Source organism: Martes martes (assembly GCF_963455335.1).
Source record: "Martes martes genome assembly, chromosome: 5".
NCBI classification, from domain to species: domain Eukaryota; kingdom Metazoa; phylum Chordata; class Mammalia; order Carnivora; family Mustelidae; genus Martes; species Martes martes.
Genome location: NC_137892.1, coordinates 83783240 through 83807852, shown reverse-complemented (window position 1 = coordinate 83807852; position 24613 = coordinate 83783240). Strand labels below are relative to the sequence as shown.

General features: G+C 43.1%; 1 protein-coding gene and 1 pseudogene across 6 annotated transcripts in view; both read left to right on the top strand.

Moving 5' to 3' along the window:
- Window positions 1-24613, top strand: part of SH3RF2 (SH3 domain containing ring finger 2) — a 126617-nt gene that overhangs the window by 39049 nt on the left and 62955 nt on the right. For all 5 annotated transcript variants that reach the window (XM_080803648.1, XM_080803650.1, XM_080803647.1 and 2 more), the window contains exons 3-5: window positions 13986-14255; window positions 18209-18304; window positions 24190-24513. In XM_080803648.1, coding sequence (XP_080659774.1) covers window positions 13986-14255; window positions 18209-18304; window positions 24190-24513 — 690 coding nt within the window. The remainder of the gene's footprint in view (window positions 1-13985; window positions 14256-18208; window positions 18305-24189; window positions 24514-24613) is intronic.
- Window positions 9341-13541, top strand: LOC308342608 (ATP synthase F(0) complex subunit C2, mitochondrial-like; annotated as a pseudogene). Its single transcript has 2 exons — window positions 9341-9395; window positions 13051-13541. The product of its transcript is annotated as an ATP synthase F(0) complex subunit C2, mitochondrial-like (transcript).

The window sequence follows — 24613 nt, the reverse complement described above, 5'->3', positions numbered from 1 at the left end:
CCTTTAAAAGGTAAAGACACAATTTTTTTTAAACATAGCCTCAATACCATTATCACATCTAAAAAGTCCTTGATACCGTCAAATATCAGGTCGGTTTTCAAATTTACCGAGGTGTTTCATTTTTTAATAATTGGTTTGCTGGAGTCAAGATCCACTAAGGTCCACATCTTGCATTTGGTTGATGTGCCTTTAAAGTCTCTTTTAATCTCTAGGTTTCAAACACACACACACACACACACACACACACACACACACACACACACTTCCTCTTTTTTTTCCTTCTCATATATAAGAGGAATTGGGTCATTTGTCTAGTAGTTTCCCATTTTGTGAATTTTTCTTATTATATCCCTGTGGCATCATTTACTATGCTCTTCAGCCCTTTGTATTTCCTGTAGTTGATAATTAGATCTAGAGCTATGCTGTCCAGTAGAGAAGCCACAAGCCACATGTGGCCATTTAACTTTAACTTTAAATGGATTAAAATTAAGTAAAACCTCAAGTCCAGTTTTCTAGTCACATTAGCCACACAGCCAGTGTTCAGTAACCACATTTAGCTAGTGGCTACTGTGTTAGTACAGAATAGCCCGTTTCCATCATCACAGAAACTTCTATTAGACAAAATGCTTCTAGTAGCATCAGTGCATCCTCTGATGACTGATAAATTATTTTTTTCTCATACAGGCTTAAGAGCAAAGATGAACACCCAGAAGTCTGCATTACTAGGCAGTCTCAGGTAATACAGGGGAAGTAGCTAACAGGTGCCAGACTCTACTCCGCCTGTTTTAAGTGGCAGCTGCCCGTGTTTTCAGAAGATGATTAGATGTTTGTAATGAGTACCTCAGGTATGTAAGTGCTTTTGTGGTGCCAAAGGTCAGCGGCTCCCCAGCACGCAGGCACCCTGATCCTGTTCTGCCTTCTCAGAGGGAAATTGAGGGAATCAATGCGAATCCATAGGACTCAGTCCTGCAATTATCGTAGGACACACTGGTTCCAGAATATTCCTAAATATTTCTCTTTTCTCAGAGGTGCAGGTGCTTCTGGCAGGAGCCTTCTTTCTGACTGTGTCTTTGTCTTGGCATGTGGCTAATGAGTATATTTCATAGGATACCAAACAGGTTCCTCAACTCGCTTCTGTGACATTTTGCAAAGTCCAGAGGGGCCATAAGGATGTAGGGGAGGTGAGCAGCTACAGCCAATAATGGAGAATTCTGGCTGGCTGGCTGGGCATTTTAGCAAGAACCTCCACAGATTCCTGATAAAACCTTAACCAAGCTATGAGGACACAGATGCTTTGCTAGGAGATAGTATAGAAAACGGAGCAGTCAGGGAGGGTAGGAGACCATCCTTCATGGATTCATTCATTCTAGAAATACTCATAGAGCCAGATACTGTGCTCAGCACTAGGATCAGTGGTGAGCTAGATTGAGGTTTCTGCCCTCACAAAATTTACAGTCTGGTCCAGAAGACAGATCAATACTTTAATACCATCTGACAGATGACAGGATGGAGATAAAAAAGCACAGGGGAGAGATCCCTGAGCCGAACATGGATGTGGAGGGACATATGTTTAAGCTGAGACCTAGGAGGCAAGTAGCAGTTGGACAGAAAGAAAGAGTGGAGTGCAGAAAGAATATTCTGGGAAGAACTTAGCAGGCGGGCCTGCATGGGGCACTGACAGTACACAAAGATGTATGGTTTGACTGCAGCAGGAAGTATGAGAAGAGAATGGCCAGAGTCAAGAGTAGAGAGATAGCCCATCGGTTGACGAATGGAAAAAAAAGAGGTGCCATATATATACACAATGGAATATTATTCAGTCATAAAAAGGAACGAAATCTTGCCATTTGCAATGTCATGGATGGAGGTAGAGTATAATGCTAAGTGACATTAAGTCAGAGAAAGACAAATACCATATGATTTCACTTATACATAGAATTAAAGAAACGTAACAATCAAGCAGAGCGAAAACATAAGAGCAAGAGAGCCAAAGCGAGAAATGGACTCTTAAGTATAGAGAACAAACTGATGGGTTAATGGCGGGGGGTGGGCGGTGGGAGGGGAGAATGGGGGATATAGGTGATGGGGATTAAGGAGTACGCTTGTCGCGATGAGCACCAGGTGATTATGAAAGTGTTCAATCACTATATTGTACACCAAAAACTAATATAACACTGTATGTTAACTATATGTAATCAAAATAAGACTTAATAAAAGAAAAGTACAGAGATAAGAACTAAGTAAATCCCATGATATAAGCTAGGGCAAGTTTTTTCTTTCTATGCCTCGGTTTCTTCTCCACCAAACAGGCATAGTACTCACTATGCAATGCTGTGAGTAGAGCCCAATGATGTAGCAGATTGCAAAAGTATTTTCCAAACTATATTCTAAAATCCCAGTTGTAGAAAGACAGTGGTTCTAGTCTGAACCAATTTTAGCTCTGGAATATGTGTGAATTAGGGAGCTGGGTAGTGGTGTTGGAACAAGCTACTTGCTGGTTCACAAAAGACCAGAGTGCACATGTCTTATGTCTTCCCAGCTTCCAAGTCAGTGATGTCAGTTTGGTAGCCAAGGTAGGAGTATTTACACCACGAAAACTGGCGAACACTGCAAATCAGAGCCATTTGTTTGTTTGTTTGTTTTTGAAAGCTGATTTATCAGCACACCACTAAGTGAGGGTGAAAGTCATGAAATGAGTAATAATTGGGCAGCAATTATCAAGGAATGTCCAGCCACAACAACAAAGATTTTTGAAGAGTGACTCTCAACCACTTTTTCTAACACGTGAAACAGGCCTACCCAAAGCCAGCCCTTAGGGAAGAGAACAGGAGAGCCTCTCTTCCATGCCAACCCACTCCCAGAGGTGCCCAAGGAGTGTCAGTGACAGCCAGGGCTCGGAAATGAGATTGGAGCCTCTCAGATCAACAGCTGCTAAGAGCTGCTTTCTTTGGCTCATGTGGCCAGCAGTAAATTGGATTTCAATGTTCTGAATAGGCGGAAAAAGATATCTCCTTGCTCCCTTATGCTCCCTTTCCTGGACCTGCCAGCTGGCATTTTTTGTCACTCATCATGGCTGCCTGCAGTGGAGATTATACACTTGGTGAAGAGGACATGTGGGAAAAACAGAGTCTTCAACAGTAGGAGTCTCTAAGGCAGGTGTCCATTGGAAAAACTGGGATATTGGAGATAGCTTAAAGCACATTTGAAATAATGGGGTTTTATAAAGGGTGACCCAGGAAAATACTATACTTATCTGTGGATATCTGTGTTTAGCATGCTTGCAGCTCCCAATCCTGGAGAAATAACCAACTGGGCATGTTAGAAATTTATGCCCGGACCAGAGAAGGCAAAATATCCAAGTCAGAGTTCAGTTCAAATGGCACGGTGTGGTGTAATATTCATTGATTGATTCATTCATTCATCCATTCATATATTCAACAAATACTTATTGAGCTTCCTAGGTGCTGCTAGAATGTAAGTCCCATAAAGACAGAGATTGTGCCTCTCTTATTATAGGAATGTACATTTTTGTTGAATGAATGCGTGGAATGGCACCACTTTGCCAACTGTTAGGGGTATAAAGATGAATAAGCCATAGGCCCTACTGCTACTGAGTTCAAGTCTGGAGGGGAGACCCAACTCAGCCTTGGGGGCTGGGAGATAGTAAAGACTTTCTGAAGACAGAGAGGCAGTGGCAAACATACTGGCGCCTATCTGGGAATGACTTATGGAAAAAAAAAAAAGAAAACTGTTCACAAAGAATTTGCAGCATCTTGTATTCCTTTTGGGGGGGGGACAGGGAGCGAGAATCTCAAGCAGGTTCCATGCCCAGTGCAGAGCCCAAAGCAGGACTCAATCTCACAACTCTGAGATCATGACCTGAGCTGAAACCAGGAGTCAGACACTCAACCAACTGAGCCACCCAGGTGCCCCAGTATCTTGTATTCCTAGGAGGATGACTGACTCTATCTTAGAGTGAAAAATGATTGCAAATAGTTTCTGGAAAACTTCTATAGCTTAATCATCAGACATTTTCCATTTCTCAGGGACTTTTAGAAGGTTTTCCTAGATTCAGGCTTTGTACTTAAGTCACCCCGTGCCCAGTGGGACAGATGGCATGTGGGTCTTTAGCATCACTCCCTCCTAACATGGGGACCAGCTGTATAGGCAGGCAGGTACTTCTTGTGTATCAACAAATTAAAGTGCAAATAGGTATAAATATGCACACATACAACACGCAAGTTTTAAAGGATTGAGAGGAGTTAAGAAGCAAACTGTTTGAAATCAAGATTAACTTTTAACAGGAGACGAGCTCAGCCACCTTCGTGTTCCTCTTCAAAGGCATTTTCCCCAAGGTTCTGGAGTCACTCACAGTTGCTTCATGCCTCACCACAATGGCCTGCTAGAGGCGCCTGTACTCCACCGGCCATTCTAAGGAGGACCACGTACACAAACACCAAGAGAACAGTAGTATCATCAATCCCCTGTTATCCAGGGCCCAGATAGCAAACCGTTACAAACATTTCATTCATTTGGTTTCGTCTCTTCCGTTATTCTTTCTGGAGATATTCTTGGACCTTCACCTCAGCCTCTGTTGTGTTTAGAGTAGGAAAGAATGGTAAGAATTCCAGTCTTTGCTTTGACACTGAAGAAACTGAGGCTCAGAGAGTCTCAGGGCATCACTCTTGGACACAGATGTGTAAGTCGTATACCCCCTCTAGGGGCTCCCTCCATCCCCCAATGGTATGGCCTGGTTATCAGAAATGTCCGCTGTTTGCCTGGATCATACTGCCCCTAGACATTCCTCCTTCAGCAGCAGAAATCTTCACGTGGGTGTGAAAGAGAGAAGAATTTTGAGGGAGAAACTCAGTGTACATGTAACCAAGCTTTTTTTCTTTTTTCCCTTAGCCAGGGAAGGTGGTGGTGGTGGTGGTGGTGGTGGTGGGAGAATCATTTGACTCATCTTTCCTCCCACTGCATGTGGGATTTGGCTCAGGCTCTCAAACCATGTGGAAAGAGATTCATTCACCAGGTGCCACACCTACTGGAAAAGCTCACTCTGGAAATGAGGATAATGGAAGGGAGCAGAGTCACCTCCTGGGATGAGTGAGCAAGTTCCTCCCCTTATCCCTCAGGCTCCCATGCTCCTCTGGCCACCTCACAGTCACAGGTGCCTTTGCCCTCCCAGCAGAAGAGATGACAATGGAAACACTTTGGTTCCCTGGGGAATTCAGTGCTATCCCATTGAACAGCTCTGGGACCTGGCACCCAGCCCATTTCAAAAGCAATCCCAGGCTATTCATTAAGAACTAGCTTATGTTAGCAGCCAGGGATATGGCTATGAACATGTCTGGAATTACCTCCTGTGATAGGGGAATGAGATCACCCCAAAGCAATATCAGAGAAATGTTTGCAAGAAAAAACGAAAGCATGCTAAGGGTGACCCTAAAAAGGGGCTGAGGTTCTTCCTCTGCTCCCCTCCCGCCCCGTATAAATCCCGCTTCTTTCACTTTTTCCCTGCTATGAGAGCCTTGATAACCAAGGAAGGAGGCAGGAGGAACCAAGGCAAAGAAGCATGCCATATCCTGGGTACTTGACTGACATTTGATTAAGAGAGGAAGGCAGGAATGCCATGCCCACTGATTAAAAGTGGCAGGAGATTGATAATTAAGTATAATGCAAAGCTGTGGTGTCTCACCTCTCTACCTAGGACTGGAAGAAGAGAAGTCTGAGACAAAAGTCTGAGGGACGGTGATACATAGACACATACATGACAAAAGTCACCAAGCAGAATAAAGTTTTAGATGTAGACATAGGGCCAGTAGTAAGAACCTTCCTTACATTGGTTTCCTTCCCAGGCTTCATCATCCTATTCTTTTCCTTCATAACACTTATTGCAAATTTTAATTTATATTTAGTTATAAGTTTAATGTTGGTTTCCACAACTAGGTAATGCCTGGCATAGCTCGCCCTCCAAGGTGTATTTATTGAAAGAATGAATGAATGACAAGTAGGGCTGGAAAAGTGAGGCCAGAAGATGGAACAGTGAATTCATCTCCTCTTGACTCCTTTGGGCAAAATCTCGAAGCATCCTTATTTTATCGAACACGTATTATTTGCCAACCATTCTACAAGTACTCTGTGATGTATCTCATTAGTCCTCCCAGCAAACCCATGAGGAAGTGTGTCCATAGGTCCCCAAAACCCCCCTCAGATTCAGTGATTCAGTGGAAAGGCTCACAGAACTCAGCAAAGCTGTTGCATTCACAGTTACAACTTATTACAGTGAAAGGACACAAATTAAAGTCAGAATCAGAAAAAGACACGTAGGGCAAAGTCCAGAAAAGACCAGTCACAAGCTTTCAGTTGTTCTCTCCCAGAGGGGTTATACAGACATTTATTTGACTCAGCAACAATGCATGACAGCACTCATGAAGTACTGCCAACCGAGGACACTCACCCGAGACCTGATGTCCAGGGTTTTTATTGGAGGTGGGTCAGGTGGGCATGTGGTTGACTTTAGTCTCCATCCAACTCCTTGAGAGGTCAAGGTTCTACTATGTGACCCAAGCTTCCCACCGTAAATCACATTGTTAGCTTAGACTCTCTGGTATGCCCCAAAGCCCCAAGTAAACCAAGTCTCTGAACAGGCAGGATATTCCAAGGACTTAGAGATTACCTCCCAGGTCAGCTGCCAAACCTTTCATTGGAATAGGGAGCATCTGAATAACCCAGACTTGCTGAGGGTAATGCACGGAGAGGTAGGATACTGGTCCCAATTTGTGGATGACCTGAACTAAGGATCATGAAAGCTAAGTAATTTGGTCAAAGTTACAAATGCCAGAATGCAAACATCCTCCTTGACACTAACATCTGTTTTCTGTAACACCCTTGTATCTCCCTTAAACAAGTAAAATTCTCTCTGAAGAAAAGAAATTCACACAGAGTATCTCATAAACCTGGCCTCAAATGTAAATGTCCAGATTAAGGGATTTCCATTGAGGAAGAGCATAATACTGTGAACCTCTGGTGATCTCAAGCCCCTAACTAGCAGATGGTCATGATCCTGTTGAACACTGGGGGGGTTCTTCCTTCTCACCAGAGAAGACAAAATGTGCGCACAAGGGCCAGCCAGCACTTTCTAATGTACACTCCATTGCCCAAAATCTGTTCCAAAAGGATTATGATGGTGAGGGAGAAAGGCAGCATGGCCCAATTGGCTAAGCAGCGAGTAGGAAGTTAGGATCTAGGACAGTTAGTTGATCCTTTGTCTCACCAGTAGGGTAAAATCCATTTATCTTAACCCAGCATTCCCCAAGCCTGTTCTGCTAATCCTGCAAAGTGGTCCACATGCAAATACAAAACCACATTGGCAGATAAAGCTCCCGAGAAGCCAGTCAGTGAAGAAACCTATGTGACTTTGTTTAACTCAACGTTTCCTGAACTTGAATATGGAACATTTTTTCGAATGTGTGTAGGACCAAATTATTAAAAATCAGGACAATTTGGAAAATATCGCCAAAACTCTTTTTTATTTTCCAGCTTATGCCAATAAACCTACTTTCAAATTACTATTATCAGTTATATTTATTAACCTTGAATGTATCCCTCTCCTCCAGGAATGGCAATTTCTGGATATTTCTCGATTCATTCATTCATTCTTTAAGCATTTATCAAACGCCGTCTGGTCTTTAGGTCTCAGAAACAGATACAGAGGAGCTTTAGATACACATCCTGAACTCTCCAAAGAGAATTCATAGCCTAGTGCATAGTAACTTGAGCCAAAGGCCAGGGTGTTTTTTTCTTGGCTCCATTCTCTAGAGATGGGCGATCTCATGATCAGCTCAGGGAGGGAAGCAGTTAGCTCAGCATGTTGATTTTGGCTCCACCTGATGCCAGGAGTAGAGAGAACCAGGCCAGATCCTTTCTAAAGCAGTGGGAAGTGTCACTAGTCATGGTGAAGAGCTCATTACGTGGTAATAAATGAAGTTCTCATCCCGGCTCGGCCTTTTCCTTTATACTGCGGTGGTTCTGTTCCACTTGGGCTCCTTTTCTCCTACGCTGTTATCAGTCCACATGCCTCCTTATTTTCAAATTGGAAATAAGCTCAGAGCTCATTGGCAGCTATACCTCCTGCTGTTTCTGGATTCTACTATTTGGAGATTTCATTGTTAGGTAGTCTTGTTGTTTCCAGGTTCTTAGTATGTGCTAGTCAGGACTTATTCAAGTGTCAGAAAATAACTCTGAAGTAGTTTAAGTAATAAACAAAACATTGCAGATATGGTCTTATTTAACGAAGTATCCTTCAAGCACATCTGGATCTCGGCATTGAAATTTTATTGTCAAGGCTTTTATCTGTCTAGTTCTCTTATCTATCTCTATCTCTTTCCTCTGCCTTCTGCAGCTTCATTCAGGAGGATGTGTCTATCAGTTGGGAAATACCACCACTAGTAGTCCAAGGCTTACCTCCTCAAGGCTTATGATCCAAGAGAGCGTTTATATATCAAACCTCAGAGAACATTACAGTTAACCCTGTAGGAAGCAGTTGACTGCAATGCACAAAGCACTATGTGAGGGGCATTTGGGTCCCCTGGCTAGCCCAGGCCACAAACCCCTGTGTGTGTGGTATGACCAGAGTGAATGACGGGCCTGTCAGAAAATGGAGAGAAAACATGTGGTTCCTCAGAGAGGGAACGCTTGCCAGAAGTTCACTACAAACGTTCATTACTACAAAATGCTATTGCTGCTAATGCCTCTGCATGACCTCGTTCCCATGTCTCTTGGTTCCATGCATTATCCCTCCATCAAAAGGATGGCCCTCGTGGCTTTCAGACCCTACTGTGGTGACAAATGAATAGACATAGAAGTCTTGAGCCTTTTGAATTATAGAAAAGGAAAGCTCTTTAGGCACATACAGGCTTTCATTGGATTCTCTGGCTTTCGGAAAAACACCAGGAAAAAGAGTTTGGGAATGACCCAGCTTTGAGACCTCCACACCCACTTTATCCCCATTCCCCCCTCGCACGTACACCTATAGAGACAGAAAACAATTGTGGGTGATAAAAGCTATTATAACAATGTCACGGGTGATAGCTGATGTGGAACTCAGAGTCGTTTTCCCTTGAGAGAACGGTTGAGAACCGGATAGAATCAACCAGCTGAGTCTCTTCAGGTGCTTAACTTTTATGTGAGGGCTCTGGAGTTCAATAATTCATGCTAATGCATCCAGCCGCAAGCAAATTGCATTCACACTCTATTCAGATTTTGATTTTGAAACAGAGCCCCAAATGAGTTTTATTATGGAAAAACATACTTGGTGACTTCAGCTGGATGAAAGAGAATGAGGGTGAAAGGAGCACCAGGCCTCGAGGTCAAAAGAGCCAAGTCAGTCTCGGGTATGCCACACATTGGCTGTGTGACCTTGCATGATAACGTTGAACATCTCAGAACTTTTGTTTATTCCTCAATATGATGGGGTGATGCCACCTACTTTAGAGGATGTTGAGATCATATGAATGACATAACATATAGAAAGTGAAGTAAAGCTATAATGTGAGACAAATTTCTGTGGCCCATCAGTACCACAATAAATGTTAATTGCCTTCCTCTCTTCAGATTCTCTCCCCCTCTCTCTGCACCTGACCCTGCCCAACCCAGTTTACAACAGGAAGCCAGTGGTTCCTGTAAGTATGAATGTAGAGCTGAGAATGCCAGGGCAGACTGAAGAGAAAGAAGGTGTTAAAAGTGGACTGACAGTATGCTTCCACAATGCTTACCTGTGCTGAGGGGAGATAGAGGAAAGACAAAGATGGTCAAGCACTTAGTACTGTCTCAGGGTTTCAGAGTTCATGCATCTGCACAGAGATTTAAGTACTGTATGCAATTTCAGTTTTAATATACTTGCTTAGTAGTCATTAAAATACACTGCCACTTGGGGCGCCTGGGTGGCTCAGTGGGTTAAGCCGCTGCCTTCGGCTCAGGTCATGATCTCAGGGTCCTGGGATCGAGCCCTGCATCGGGCTCTCTGCTCAGCGGGGAGCCTGCTTCCCTCTCTCTCTCTGTCTGCCTCTCTGCCTACTTGTGATCTCTGTCAAATAAATAAAATCTTAAAAAAAAAATATTTAAAATACACTGCCACTTGCACTGGAATGTCTTCCAGAAAAGAGAGAAAAAAGGCAGATTAGCCATTCACAAAGCTTACAGCGAAGTTCCATTGCTCCCATTTTAGTTAGAAGAAGATGTAACTCAGACTAGGGGCATCAAACTTGGATGCTGAGGGAGCTTGGTAAAAATACAACCAAGAGATTCTGGTCAAAGAGGTTTAGAGATGAGGTCCAGGAATCTGCATTTGGGACATCTAAGGATTCTGATATAGGTCAACCACAGACTTGAATTTGAAAAACACTGGCTGAGTGGTTAAGGGCTTGAGCGCCTCAGGATAGACAATCCCACCTCAAATTCTAAGCCCACCACCGTCTACTTTCACTTTTCTAATCACAGTTTGTCATGAGATTAAATAAGATCTATTGGGGGCGCCTGGGTGGCTCAGTGGGTTAAGCCGCTGCCCTCGGCTCAGGTCATGATCCCAAGGTCCTGGGATCGAGCCCCGCATCAGGCTCTCTGCTCAGTGGGGAGCCTGCTTCTCCCTCTCCCACTTCCCCTGCTTGTGTTCCCTCTCTCACTGTCTCTCTCTCTGTCAAATAAATGAAATCTTTAAAAGAGAAATGAGGAACTGAGGCTTAGAAAAATTAATTAAAAAAAAAAATAAGGTCTATTGTGGAGTACCTAGCACAATGCCTGGCATATGGGAAGGAACACTCACTAATATTAGCTATTGATACTATCATTATTATGCAAAGTTAAGGGGGCTTCAGTGTTTTTTTTTTTCCTTTATTTTTTTCATTCTTCGTTCCTTTTACAAATGCAAAATAACCATGCCTTAGGCAAGATGGATATTTATTTAGGTTCCAGACAAAAGTCTAGAAGTAAAAGTAGTCCAGGAATTGTCTGGCAGCTCTGCAATCCAAACTACTTCCTTCCCTCTTTCTCTGTGACCCTCAACCTCAGCTAAAACTCCAGCAATCATGTCTGCATTCCACATAGCAAAATGCAGGAAAGGAAAGAGAAAATCAGTCTCTCTAGGGAACGACAAGTCCTAAAAGATGCTTATACCCCACTGGCCAAAAACTTAGCTGCCTGGGGGAGGCACAATTCCAAATGTGACCAGTGTTCCACATGGCCATGTACCCCCCAAAAATGTGATTTATATTACAATGCAAAACTGGAAGAAGAGGGGACAGCTATTAAACTAGGAGTTTAACAGATTCCGGTCATTCTTCAGAAATCCTGTGCTCTCATTCTGCTTCTGCTTGCTTATTTCTCAGATAAGAAACTTCTCCAAGAAGGTAGTTGCATGGTTTGTTGATCGTACTCAGCTTGGCTTGATTTCTTCCTAAATTGCTCCCATATCTTTCACTTCTCATTCCCCAGTTTCATTCATTTTATTTCTACTGTCCACTTATTTTTTCAAAAATTTTAAAGTAGTTTTGCACACCCAACATGGGGCTCAAATTCATGACCCAGAGATCAAGAGTTGGATGGTCTACTGACTGAGCTAGCCAAGCACTCCTCTACTGTCCAATTTTAATAGAAAATATAATTATTTCATTGTAGAAGAGTTAGAAATATGGCTAAGCACTTAGGGAAACCATTTTTTTTTAATATTCAAAAGTATCAACACTTAGAAATAACCACTCTTAAAATGCTGATATAGGGGCGCCTGGGTGGCTCAGTGGGTTAAAGTGGGTTAAAGCCTCTTCGGCTCAGGTCGTGATCCCAAGGTTCTGGGATCGAGCCCCGCATCGGGCTCTGCACAGCAGGGAGTCTGCTTCTCCCTCTCCCTCTGCCTGCCTCTCTCCCTACTTGTGATCTCTGTCTGTCAAATAAATAAATAAAATCTTAAAAAAAGAAAAAAAAAGAACTTGCAGTCTGCCACTCTTGACTTCAAACAAAACCAAAGTGAGGCTGTTTCTGCGTGTAGAAACCAGTTCCAATTAGAAAAAAAAAATGCACTTTACTGAAACAATTATTTAGAGAGACAACTAATTTAACGAATGACAATTCTTTAGCTGATTTTTTTTTTTAAAGCGATGATGGATTTCTGACTAATTCTTTGTCTCAGTGCTTCCTAATGATCCAAACACTCTAATGACGTTTACACTTTTTGGAGGCGGCTGAAGACAAATTATGTTGCATCACTCCCATATAGCACTTTCTTTCTTTTTTTTTAAATTACCTTACTTATATATATATTTTATTTTGGCAACCTCTACACCCAGTGTGGGCTTGAGCTCACAACCCCGGGATCAAGAGTTGCATGCTCCTCCAACTGAGCCATCCAGATGCCCCTCCTATAGTACTTTGTATTTTTCAGGGACTTTTCACCTCAGTTTACTTCCCATCAACACTGAGGAATAGGTAGAAATGATATCATTAGCCTTTCCTTATTATAGCCATCCTGTAAGAGATGCCATTTAATGGGCCCATACTGTGTATCAAGCGATATACATACTATGTATCAAGCAATATGCTAAATGCATTATAAATATTTAGGACACCTGGGTGGCTCAGTTGGTTAAACATCTGCCTTCGGCTCGGGTCATGATCCCAGGGTCCTGAGATCAAGCCCAGCATCAGGCTCCCCACTCATCAGAGAGTTTGCTTCTCCCTCTCCCTCTGCCCCTCCTCCCTGCTTGTGTTCTCTCCTCTCTTTCTCTCTCAAATAAATAAAATCTTTAGAAAATGCATTATAAATATTTAGTCTTCATGACTACCCTAATGAAGTACATATTCTGTTATTACACCATTTTATAAGTGGATATGATTTATGACAGATTAAATGACGTGACTGCAGTCACATGAAAGGAAAGAGGTAGAGCCAGAATTCCCAATCAGTATTCAGGCCCCAAAAAGAGTCACTGACTCACTCACTCAAGTCCACATAGTTGTGGAAGTCCAAAATCCTATTCCCTGCATAGTGATTAAGAACAGGGGCTCTGGCCCCCGCCCCTCTCTGTCTTCTCTGCGCTGGGAGCAGCTCTCCTGCCAACAGCCCCTCATCCCCTGAAAATGTACACCGGTACAAAGTTCGTCTCCACCCACTTCTTGGTAAGGAGCACCTCTCAGCGTTGAGCTGGTCACCAGCTACAGTGGTGCTAAAACCCCTGGAGACACCTTATAAGACCCTCAGCAGTTTGACAGCCCCACATCCCCTGACCTCATTCCTAGCCACAGCTTCCCAACCAGCGCCATTGCAAGTGACATCAACACGGCAGCCAAGTTCATGGGGGCTGGGGCTGCCATGGTAGGGGGGGCTGGCCCTGGGGCTGACTTTGGGACTGTTTGGGAGCCTCATCATTGCTTATGGCAGGAATCCCTCTCTGAAGCAACAGCTCTTCTGCGCTGTTCTGGGCTTTGCCCTCTCGGAGGCCATAGGGCTCTTTTGCCTGCTGGTGGCCTTTCTCATCCTCCTCACCGTGTGAAGGAGCTGTCTCCACCTCCCTTAGGTTTTCCTCCAGTGTCGCATCTGCCCTGTATGTTCCTTTCCCTATACCTCCCCAGGCAGCCTGCAGAAAGTGGTTGACTCAGGGTTTGACAGAGGGAAGACAAATAAACACTGTATTAATAAGAAAAAAAAAAGAAAAGAAAAAAGAACAGGGACTCTGAAGTCCTGTAGCCTGAGTTCAGACCCCGTATCTTTCATTTGCCAGCTGGATCCCCTCAGGCAAGGTACTCGCCCACTCTGTGCCTCAGTCGCCCTACTTAGAAGAGGGGGTAATAAGAATGTCTATCTCAAAGGTTCAAGAAGATGATCCACATCCAGCACTTAGCACATGGGAAGTGCTCAGTGGTCAGTTTTACTGTTATTCCTTCTGTCCCCTCGCCTGTGAGCTAAGGATACATTTCATTGGTCTGTGCCACTGCAGGTGCCACGAGCAAAGGCCTTATGTAACTACCGAGGGCAGAATCCTGGTGACCTGAAGTTTAATAAGGGAGACGTCATCCTTCTCCGGAGGCAGCTGGATGAGAACTGGTACCAGGGGGAGATCAATGGAGTCAGTGGGATCTTCCCAGCCAGCTCCGTGGAAGTCATCAAGCAGCTGCCCCAGCCACCCCCACTCTGCCGAGCTCTCTACAACTTCGACCTACGAGACAAAGACAAGAGTGAGAACCAGGACTGCCTGACTTTCCTCAAGGTAAGATTCTGGGCACCCATGGAGATCACGAGAGACGACAGAGAGACTGTGGCAGAACCTGGAGTTGTATAATACTTGCTGATTTTTAAAAAGTATACATATTTTCACATGCATGTTTATATATAGATATGTGTGCACATGTATGTAATGTGTGTGTGTGTGTAATTCAAAACCCAATGGAAGTTGCCAGAGAAATTAAATGAGAATTTGATGGAAATCCTTAAACCTTACCTCTTGCAATGATAAAAGTAAGTATACACTCATTCACTCACTCATTCATTCTATAGTCATTCTTTTTTTTTTTTTTAAGATTTTATTTATTTATTTGACAGACAGAGATCACAAGTAGGCAGAGAGGCAGGCAGAGAGAGAGAGGAAGAAGCAGTCTCCCCGCTGAGCAGAGAGCCCGACGCGGGGCTCGATCCCAGGATGCTGGGATCGTGACCTGAGCCGGAGGCAGAGGCTTTAACCCACTGAGCCACCTAGGCGCCCCATCATTCATTCTATAGTCATTCTTGAGTACTTCTTCTTTGCAGGCACTGGGGATGCATTATGAAAAAGTACAGTTCCTGCCCTCAGGCAGAGTAGTGGGAGAGAGAGATAAGCAGACAAAAATTTACAAATACATTTTGACAATGTGCTAGGCAAAATACAGCTCTTACCTCTTTATGTATCTGTAAGGGCATTCTTGGTGGCCAACTTCTGAGGCTCTCATTCCACTCTTTACAACATTCTATTTTATTATAAATATTGTATCAAAGCCCTCCAGACACACAGTAAGATAATTATACCTTTATATATGAATAACCTCTTACGAGATAATATTTTCCAAGCACATTAATTACCCTAATATTTTCTTGCCTCTTTTTTTTTTTAAATCAGATAATTCCTCACTGTGTGCAAGTAACAACACTTTTACTAAAGTCTGGACTACTTTAATTCTCTGTATTCAGTATTTATTATTCCTTAAACATTTAAATTCCCTCACAGAGGCCAAAGCTGGGGTGATTTTCACTCTTTGCTGCTTACAATAAGTGCATCAAATACTAGAAATGGCTCTGGTAGAGTAGCTCAGGAAAGGTCTTCTATTTTGTAAAAGATTTTTATTCCACCACCATCAGAAATGAGATTTATTTCACATTGCCTCAAACTAGATAACATCACTGCCCTCCATATTTTGAAATATTGATCATTATTGTCTTGGCACCTCAGAGTGAGTCCCTTAAGGAAGGTCATTCCGTGACCCAAACTGCAATGTCTGTGCTTCAGTGACACTTAGAGGAAGGGCAGTTTAATCCCACAGATATTTACTGAGTATTTACTTTGTGTCAGGCATTAAGCACTGAGCTCTGGAGACACCACTGGAAGAAGGCAGAGGCAGGAATTATTATTTGTATTTTTGCCGCTCTCTGGGAATTTGCAAAATTTGTAAAAACTTACTCCACCTGCCCATTTCATTCACTGAGCCCATCCATGTGCCAAGCTGCCCACTGGGGATAAAATGATGTACCATTGTCCCTACCCTCACGGAGCTGGCAGACTAGTGGAAGGAACAGACAGATGAATGGGAAATTATGACAAAGGAAACAGAAGAGGGGATTTGATCTTCTGGAAGCTATGGAAGGCTGCGACTGAACTAGGAAATTTCATGGTCTTCCTAAACTCAGCAAGTCCAAATTAATCCCAAGATCTTCCCTCCCAAAAGCTGCTCTTGTCTTAGTGTTTTCTATCTCAGTAGATTGTACAGTTTTTTAAAATAAATTTTATTTATTTATTTACAGAGAGAGAGAGAGAGCACAAGTAGGCAGAGCAGCAGGTAGAGGGAAAGGGTAGGCTCCCCGCTGAGCAAGGAGCCCAACGTGGGGCTCGATCCCAGGACCCCGGGATCCCAGGATCATGACCTGAGCCGAAGGCAGTTACTAACCAACTGAGCCACCCAGGTGCCCCTAAGTTGTACAGTTTACTCACACATTCACTTATTCATGCGTGGACACATTCATTGAGAAATATTTACTGAATGATTACTAAATGGGAACCACTGTATCGGGTGCTGGGGACACAGAAATGAGCAGAGCAGACAGAGGCCCTAAACACATGGAGTTTATAGTCTGATGGGGTAGACAGGCCTTAAAAATATTATAACCTATAAGTGTGTCATTGTAAATTGTGATGGGGCAGAGAAAGCTAAGAAAAGGTATAATGCAGGGGGGCACCTGGGTGGCTCAGTTGGTTGAGCGACTGCCTTCGGCTCAGGTCATGATCCCGGACTTCCAGGATCAAGTCCCGCATCGGGCTCCCAGCTCCTTGGGGAGTCTGCTTCTCCCTCTGACCTTCTCCTCTCTCATGCTCTCTCTCACTCATTCTCTCTCAAATAATAAACAAAATCTTAAAAAAAAAAAAAAAGGTATAATGCAATAATGAACTCAGATTTGGAGTCATCTAAATTCCTGAGAGACATGAATCAGAACTTGAGAGCAATTGGTGGATAGATATTCAGATTTGGACTGACGAACAGGTATGGAAGTGGAAAGGCATTCCTGATATGGTATACAGTGAAAAATCAGTGTGTCCTCTAGGACTTCTTTTGTATGAAATATAAAGCTAGGCAAATGAGTGTATACATATGCATATACTAGGAGTCAGAACAGTGGGTACCTCTTGCTAGATGATGGGTAAGGGCACAAAGGAGGCTTGTGGGTGCTGGAAATGTTCTGTATCTCTTGATCCAGATGGGGTTTCATGGATATAGTTGGTATTAATATTCATCAACCTTTACATCCAAACTTTATGAACTTTATTGTATGTGTGTTTGTTTCCAGCAGAGTTTTTAGGAATCAGTGTATTTATATGTATATATGTTTTATCTTCATAGAGAAGAATCTGGGGGGGGGGTTAACAATGGCTGTATCTATATTGTGGTAGAATTACTTGTTTTGTTTACTATATTTTCTCATGTCTCTAGAAATCTACATGTAATCTTTTTTTTTTTTTTAAGATTTTATTTATTTTTGACAGAGATCACAAGCAGGCAGAGAGGCAGGCAGAGGGAGAGGGGGGAAGCAGGCTTTCCGCCAAGCAAAAAGCCTGACACGGGGCTCGATTCCAGGACCCTGAGATTATGACCTGAGCTGAAGGCAGAGGCTTAACCCACTGAGCCACTCAGGAGCCCCTACATGTAATCTTTTATAATAAGAAAGTTTTGAATAAAAAAGCCACCTTACATTTGATACATTAAAAACTGGGGGCGCCTGGGTGGCTCAGTGGGTTAAAGCCGCTGCCTTCGGCTCAGGTCATGATCCCAGCGTCCTGGGATCGAGCCCCACATCGGGCTCTCTGCTCAGCGGGGAGCCTGCTTCCTCCCTTCTCTCTCTGTCTGCCTCTCTGCCTACTTGTGATCTGTCTGTCAAATAAATAAATAAAATCTTTAAAAAAAAAAAACAAAAAACTGAATGGGGCACCTGGCTGGCTCAGTCCATGGAACATGCAGCTCTTGATCTCGGGGTTGTGAACCTGAGCCCTATGTTGGGTGTAGAGATTACTTAAAATAAAAAAATTTTTCTAAAGTTCAATAGGTTCTGAAAAGTCTTCAAAATGAGAATGAAATTTATTCTTCCTTTTGCTAAGCTAAAAAACTATCTCCCTATGGCTCCCATATTGATTTTTACATCAGATTAATATAAACTAAAGCGCAGATTCTGCTGGTGATTGAAAATTAGAAACATTTCCAAATTTTCTGTTGGATTCCACTGGTCCTCCAAATTATTTCTACTCCTCTTACAGTCTTGGTGATTCAAATGCTGCCCTTTATAGAGGAAGATTTTATCAATAAATTATGAAAGAGTTGCATTTCTTACACTTTATACCATCCGGGATTCCACGCTAGTCTCCAGTGAAAGCCTTCACCCTCTGAAAACCATGAGCAGATGCTGACCTTGAGACTTGTCTCTTTTCAGGACGATATCATCACTGTGATCAGCCGAGTGGATGAGAACTGGGCAGAAGGCAAGTTAGGGGATCAAGTGGGCATCTTCCCGATCTTGTTCGTAGAGGTACGTGAAGATCAAGTCTACATCAGATGCACGCTCACCAAAATACACACGTGCCACAGGGATGCCTAACAAAAATGCCTTTTTGACAGGAGGCTTATTCTAGAAGTTAACTAAGGTCTCCAAAGAAAAGATGCCAGAAGGAACACCCAGTTCAGGGGCCTTTTTATTCTGCTGATAGGAGTATAAATTGTGCGATTTCTCATGCTCACACTCAGATAAACCTGTATCAGTAACATTAAAAACCTCCATCTCCTTTGATTCAGCAATTCCACATCTGAGAGTTTATTGTAAAGAAATGTTCAAACAAGTATGCAAAGGTATATGTACAGAGTATTCACCACAGCCTTGTGTGTAATGGTGAAAAGACAGAAATCATCTAAATATCCGGCAGTAAGGATGTCATCGTTAAAAATTATGGCAGTGAAAAGATAAATACCCATGAAAAATAGTGTTAAAGAAGAATATTCAATATCATTAAGTATTTGGTATTATGGAAAGAGGCTTATGATTTCTTGGTAAGTAAACTAAGTTTAATGAGTTTTGGATTAGGAGATCAGAAAGTCCTGAAGATCTGTTTCACAACAATATGAATTATACTCAACACTACTGAATCATATACTTTAAAACGGTTGTTAGAAAAATAAAATAAAAATGAATAAAATGGTTATTAGGGTAAATTTATGTCATGTGCTTTTTATCACAATAAATAAATGGAACTGTATGAAACTAGGTTTATAAATATGTGTGTGTATATATAAGTAGAGGCCTGGAAGAATATGTACTAAAATATTAACAGTGGTGATCACCAGATAGTGAAATTCTAGATAATTTTCCTATTCTTCTGTAATTTGTATCCTATAAACCTTCTGATAGGATTATATTGATATATTCTTTCTGGGTTTTTTAAAGCTACTTTAAAAAGAAAACAAAGGAAGAGCACATGTTAGACTCCGTCTACCTACCTCTCAAATGTAATACTATAACGGGGAGTTCCTAACCTCTGTGTCCTCGAGCCTCACCCTAGCTTGAGGCAGGTCATTACAAATTTAAAAGAGGTTCCATTGTTCAACTGCATTAACTGGATGCTTACCAGGCACAAAGCATTAAAAGTGAGCAGTGGGGAGCTACAAATGCAGTAAGAGGCATGCTTTCCACCCTCTAGGAAGGTTGGGTGAAAACAGACAAAGGCATAACTGAAGATACAGGGGACCAGTTCTCTCATTCTTAAGAGCCAAAACAGATTCTGAAGCAAATGGTGTGCCCAGAACACCATCCAGCTTGCAAGGTTCTCCACAACTCTTTCCCCTCGGTTAATATCGAAGGGATGAAAAATGGAAGGGAAGGAAAGAGGATGAGTCCCGAGAGGCTGGTCTTCTTACAGTCTCTAGTAAACAATATTCTCATTATCAGTGCTTTTCGTCTTGCTGAGGCCCCTTTGAGGCATACACGCCCAATTCTCTCCACCTGTTCAAATCTCACTCGGGTTACAAGGCTCAACTAGAAGCTTGGCTTCTTCCATAAAATTTCACCACTAATTGACCACTCAGTTGTCTCTGTCTTCTCTAAATACCTAATTAATGGCTGTGTTCCTTATACTGCACTGGCTAGACTGACACAGAACGAGTACTATGTAAAAAAAATTAGCTAGTTCCCCTAGCCCCATCTGTCTTCGAGGTAGCTGAGAAGTACCGGGGAGCACAAGGACTGTCTAGTATCATAAAAAGTTTGGACTTGATCCAGAAGTCAGTAGACACCATCGAAAGATTTTAAGGGACCCAGGAACTCTATCAGACGTGGGTTTATTAGACTGCTCTTCTGGCTACAGTGGGAAGAATAATTTGAAGAGGAGAGCAGAAAAAGCAGAAATACCAGTCAGGAGGCCAGTGTGTGCATGGCCCAGTTACAAGATGACAGTGGGTTGGGCCAGGAGATGGGAAATACGTGGATGGATTCAAACACCGCTTGGGAGGTAGATCCACAGGACGTGAATGTTGACGGAAGTGAGGAACAGGGCAGAAGAACTGGTCAAGAATGCATGTGTCACTTCCTGCTTTATATCTGCTTAGGTTAGTGGTGGAGGCGTTTGCTGGGTCAAGTAGCATTTGCTAAAGAGGGACAGTTAACAGTTAACGTGGGGAGACAGTGGTTAAGTCTCCAAGGACAGAGATCAGCTACAGTTAATACCTAGCTGGATACATAGGAGGTGGTTCAATTTTTGCATTTTAGAGTTTGCACGGTCCCCTGCATTATTTCAAGATGCTTCTCCATAGCTCTGGGGGGGAAAAGGACCATTGGTTTTATTACCCATCTCTGATACCCTTTTTTCCAAAACTTCTACGTTTAATGATTATTCATTTGGACATTCTTCCCACTACTTCACCTCTAAAATTAGTGATTATAAGAACCCTCAAGATTATCATCAAACTAGCCATTGCTTCATTTGTTCTCCTAATTGCAAGGAGGGGAAAAGGATAATCAAGTGGTTGCTCTAATCTGGGAACCTGATTTTCAAAAATTACTTGAAATCTTAATTGAGCTTTTTAAAGCAGTACTTAAATTTTGACTCCAGTCATTTCATTAAGACTAGCACTTGCTGAGAACTCTTTAAATAAGTTTTGAATTACTAGTGCCAAGCAAAGCAATAGGAAAGAAGGAAAGCTTTCCTGTAAGAGTGATGTGGGTTTTGGGGTTGTTGTTTTTTTGTTTTTTTGTTTTTTTCTCCACAAACAGGATTTTTCTTGTTAATGTATCATTTGATTTATTGAATAGCACCTGGATAAAAAGGTGGTAAAACAAATGCTGAGCTTAGACCCATTCCTGTCAGGACTTCTCCAGTGAGCCCTGCCTGGGTTATGTGAACCTTGCTCAGCCCAATGAACCTCAAGGATATTGTTTCAAATGAGTGGGTACAAATTTAAGAGCTGTGCAGTCCTCCCTCAACTGAGCTATTAATCATGTTGGCAGAGCACAGGGCAGACCAAGAGTCACACTGAGCCCTTTGTCAATGTTTCTGTTGAAAACAATGAAGGTGTTGCTCACCTGGGGACAGAACAATTAGGTAGATGCAAAAAAAGAAAAGAAGAGAAAAAAAAAATCAGCCTATTTCATTGTACCTGTGAATGACCATAAAGAACTTTACTCATTCAACTCAGGGAATTATATTGTCCTCTTACCAGGTGAACAATGGAGGCATCCGTGCTCTAGGGAACATAAGACCTTGTCCCCTCTTCCAGACTGCCGTCAGAGCTTGCCTAGACAATTTCCGGAACTTCCTAGCTGGTCTCCCTACTTATGGGCTGGCACTTCCAAATAACATCCAGAATGAGCTTTTATGTGTTTCTTTTTATTTGCATATGGTAGAATTTACTCTTTTTTGGTGTCCACTTCTACAAATTTTGGTAAATACATACACCACCATCAAGATAATAGAGTAGTCCCAACACCTCCCCCCAAAATACAACAGCATGCGGACTCTCTGTAGCCAGCCCCTTCCCTGACTCCCAACTACTGGCAGTGCTGATCTCATTCCTGCTCCTGTAATTTCCCTTTTCCAGAATGTCCTATCAGTGGAATCATACGGAATGTAGCCTCTGAGTCTGGCTTTTTTCACTTAGCACAGAGCATTCTGGACTCATCCATGTTGAGTTAGGTGGATCCGCAGCTTGTCCCTCTCTACTGACAAGCCGTGATCTACTGTACGGATGTGCCAGAGTTTGTTTGTCCGTGCACCAGTTCAAAGACAATGCAGTTATTTCCAGTTGTTAGCAACTATGAGTAAAGTACTATAAACATTTGCATACCAATTTCTGAGTGGGCCTAAGTTTTCATGTCTCTTCAGTAATTACGTGGGAGTGGGCTGGCTGGGTCAGATGCTAAGTGTGGGTTTAACTTGGTAAGAAACTGCCAAACCGTAGCTTGAGCTTTTAAAAGCATAAATCAGTTCATGTCATTCCTCTACCTAATCCTGCCAGAGGCTTCCTCTTACACTTAGAATAAACTTGAGCCTCCCAGGACCTCTGGGACCCAGCCCTTGCCTGTCTCTTTGACTACCTGCTCCTCACTCTCTCTTTTCCAACTTTTGTTTCTTTCCTGACTTTTTCTCCAATAGACTGTTTTTTTCCTCCTTAGGATTTTTCCACTAGGATATGATCCCTCTGTCTGGAATATTCTTACCCCCATATTCACATGGCTAGTTCCTTCGTGTCACCTGTGTCTTGGTTAAATGTCATCTCCTCAGTGGGATTTCCTTGATACCCCAACCCAAGTAGGCACCTCCCCCTGCCACACTCTATCACTTCAAAGCCCTTCTTTCTTTTTTTTTTTTTTTTTTTTTTAAGATTTTATTTATTTATCAGAGGGAGAAGCAGGCTCCCCATGGAGCAAGGAGCCTGATGCGGGACTCGATCCTAGGACACTGGGACCATGACCTGAGCCGAAGGCAACCGCTTAACTGATCGAGCCACCCAGGCATCCCACAAAGCTCTTACTTCTATCTGATATTCTCTTGTTTTGTTGTTTACTGGCTGTGCCATTTATAGATCACCCCTTCTGGGCCACAGCTCTCTCATCTGTAAAGTAGACATAATAATGCCACTTCCCTACCTGATGATTTTCTCTTTCACAATATTACAAACTTCTTGAGGTAGGAACTACCTCCTCTTTAAAATTTTCGTTATTGGTGGGACGCCTGGGTGGCTCAGTCGGCTAAGTGGCTGCCTTCGGCTCGGATCATGATCCCAGCATCCTGGGATTGAGTCCCACATTGGGCTCCTTGCTCATTGGGGAGCCTGCTTCTCCCGCTGCCTCTGCCTGCCACTCTGCCTGCCTATGCTCCCTCTGTCTCTCTCTCTCTCTGACCAAAAAAAAAAAAATCTTTAAAATTTTCGATATTGGCCATTGTCATAAAAAGTTCTTAAATGGGCAAATTCCCTTTTACCTTTATAGTTGAATCTCTACATTAGAATGAGACTTGTGGCTTTGGAGGGCAACTTTGTCAGCGTATTTCAGCCTTCCGAAGGAACTGAGCTCAAAATACAGCACAGTTGGTGGTTGTCCCAGAGCTAGGACTAGATTGCAAGAGCTGGCTTTTTTATTTTCAGGAATTTTGCTAGCTAGTTGTAAACCATTGGTAGATATTTATACCATAGGAATTAGTAAACTCTACAAAATAGGGCTCATTCGTTTCTTTTTCTTTCCTCTTCTCTTTTCCTGATTTACCAGCATATCACGGACTAAGAGGTATGGAATAGGAAAGAATGGTGGGGAGATGAAAGTGTTCAAAGGAAGTAGTGAAAGCTGGTTTTAGCTTAAAGATTCAAAGTTCTGGACAGATTTACATTCTGGTGCAGATGCTTCTCAAATGTGTAAACCTGAGCAACTTTCACATACACATGATTGCACAAACACTCACTGTGCATCTCTGGGGAATAGAATAGAGATGGACTGCCCTCAGGTAGCTACCAGTCAGGGCATGGGGGGCGGGAATGGAAGGGAAATGATTGCAGGGCAGTGTGTAAAGTGCCCCAGTGGGAAAGCACAGGGGCCGCAGCCCACCCAGGGGCATTCAGGAGAGGCTCAAAGAGGAAAAGGGTAGGGGTGTGCCTGGGAGAAATGGGGGAAGGAAGACTGCTCCCAGTCGGTGAAGAATATCATGGCTAATTTTTAACTCCTATAGACCACAGTAAAGAATAAAAGCAATACATGCTTTGCAAGGGAGTCATTAGGATGTACTGATACAGCAAAGTAACCGGGACGTATCGCTAAAAGATGGAAGTTGACCAAAGATGACTGTGGCATCTGAACTCATGTCAGACTAACCCGGGTAGGACTTAGCTGCTCACACTAGATCAGGAAGCTAACTTGTCATGGACTTTCTGTATTTCCAGCCCAACCTCACTGCAAGACACCTCCTAGAGAAGAACAAAGGCCGGCAGTCAGCCCGCACAAAGAGCCTGTCCCTGGTGCCCTCATCCTCCCGAGGCAAAGCAGCCAACACACCCACCCTGCGAAGGGGCCCTGGGTCCAGGAGGAAGGGGCCTGGGCAGTTCTCCATCACAACAGCCTTGAATACTCTCAACAGGATGGTTCATTCTCCCTCGGGGCGCCATATGGTGGAGATCAGCACCCCAGTGCTCATCAGCTCCAGCAACCCCTCTGTGATCACCCAGCACATGGAGAAAACAGACCTTCCTCCCAGCTCTGTGGGGCAGGTAGGAAACACACCATTGGGATCAGGGCATATTGGTATTAGGCGGGTCATGCACACCATGTCACAAGCAATACAGGATATTTAGTACCTGCTAAGCATCA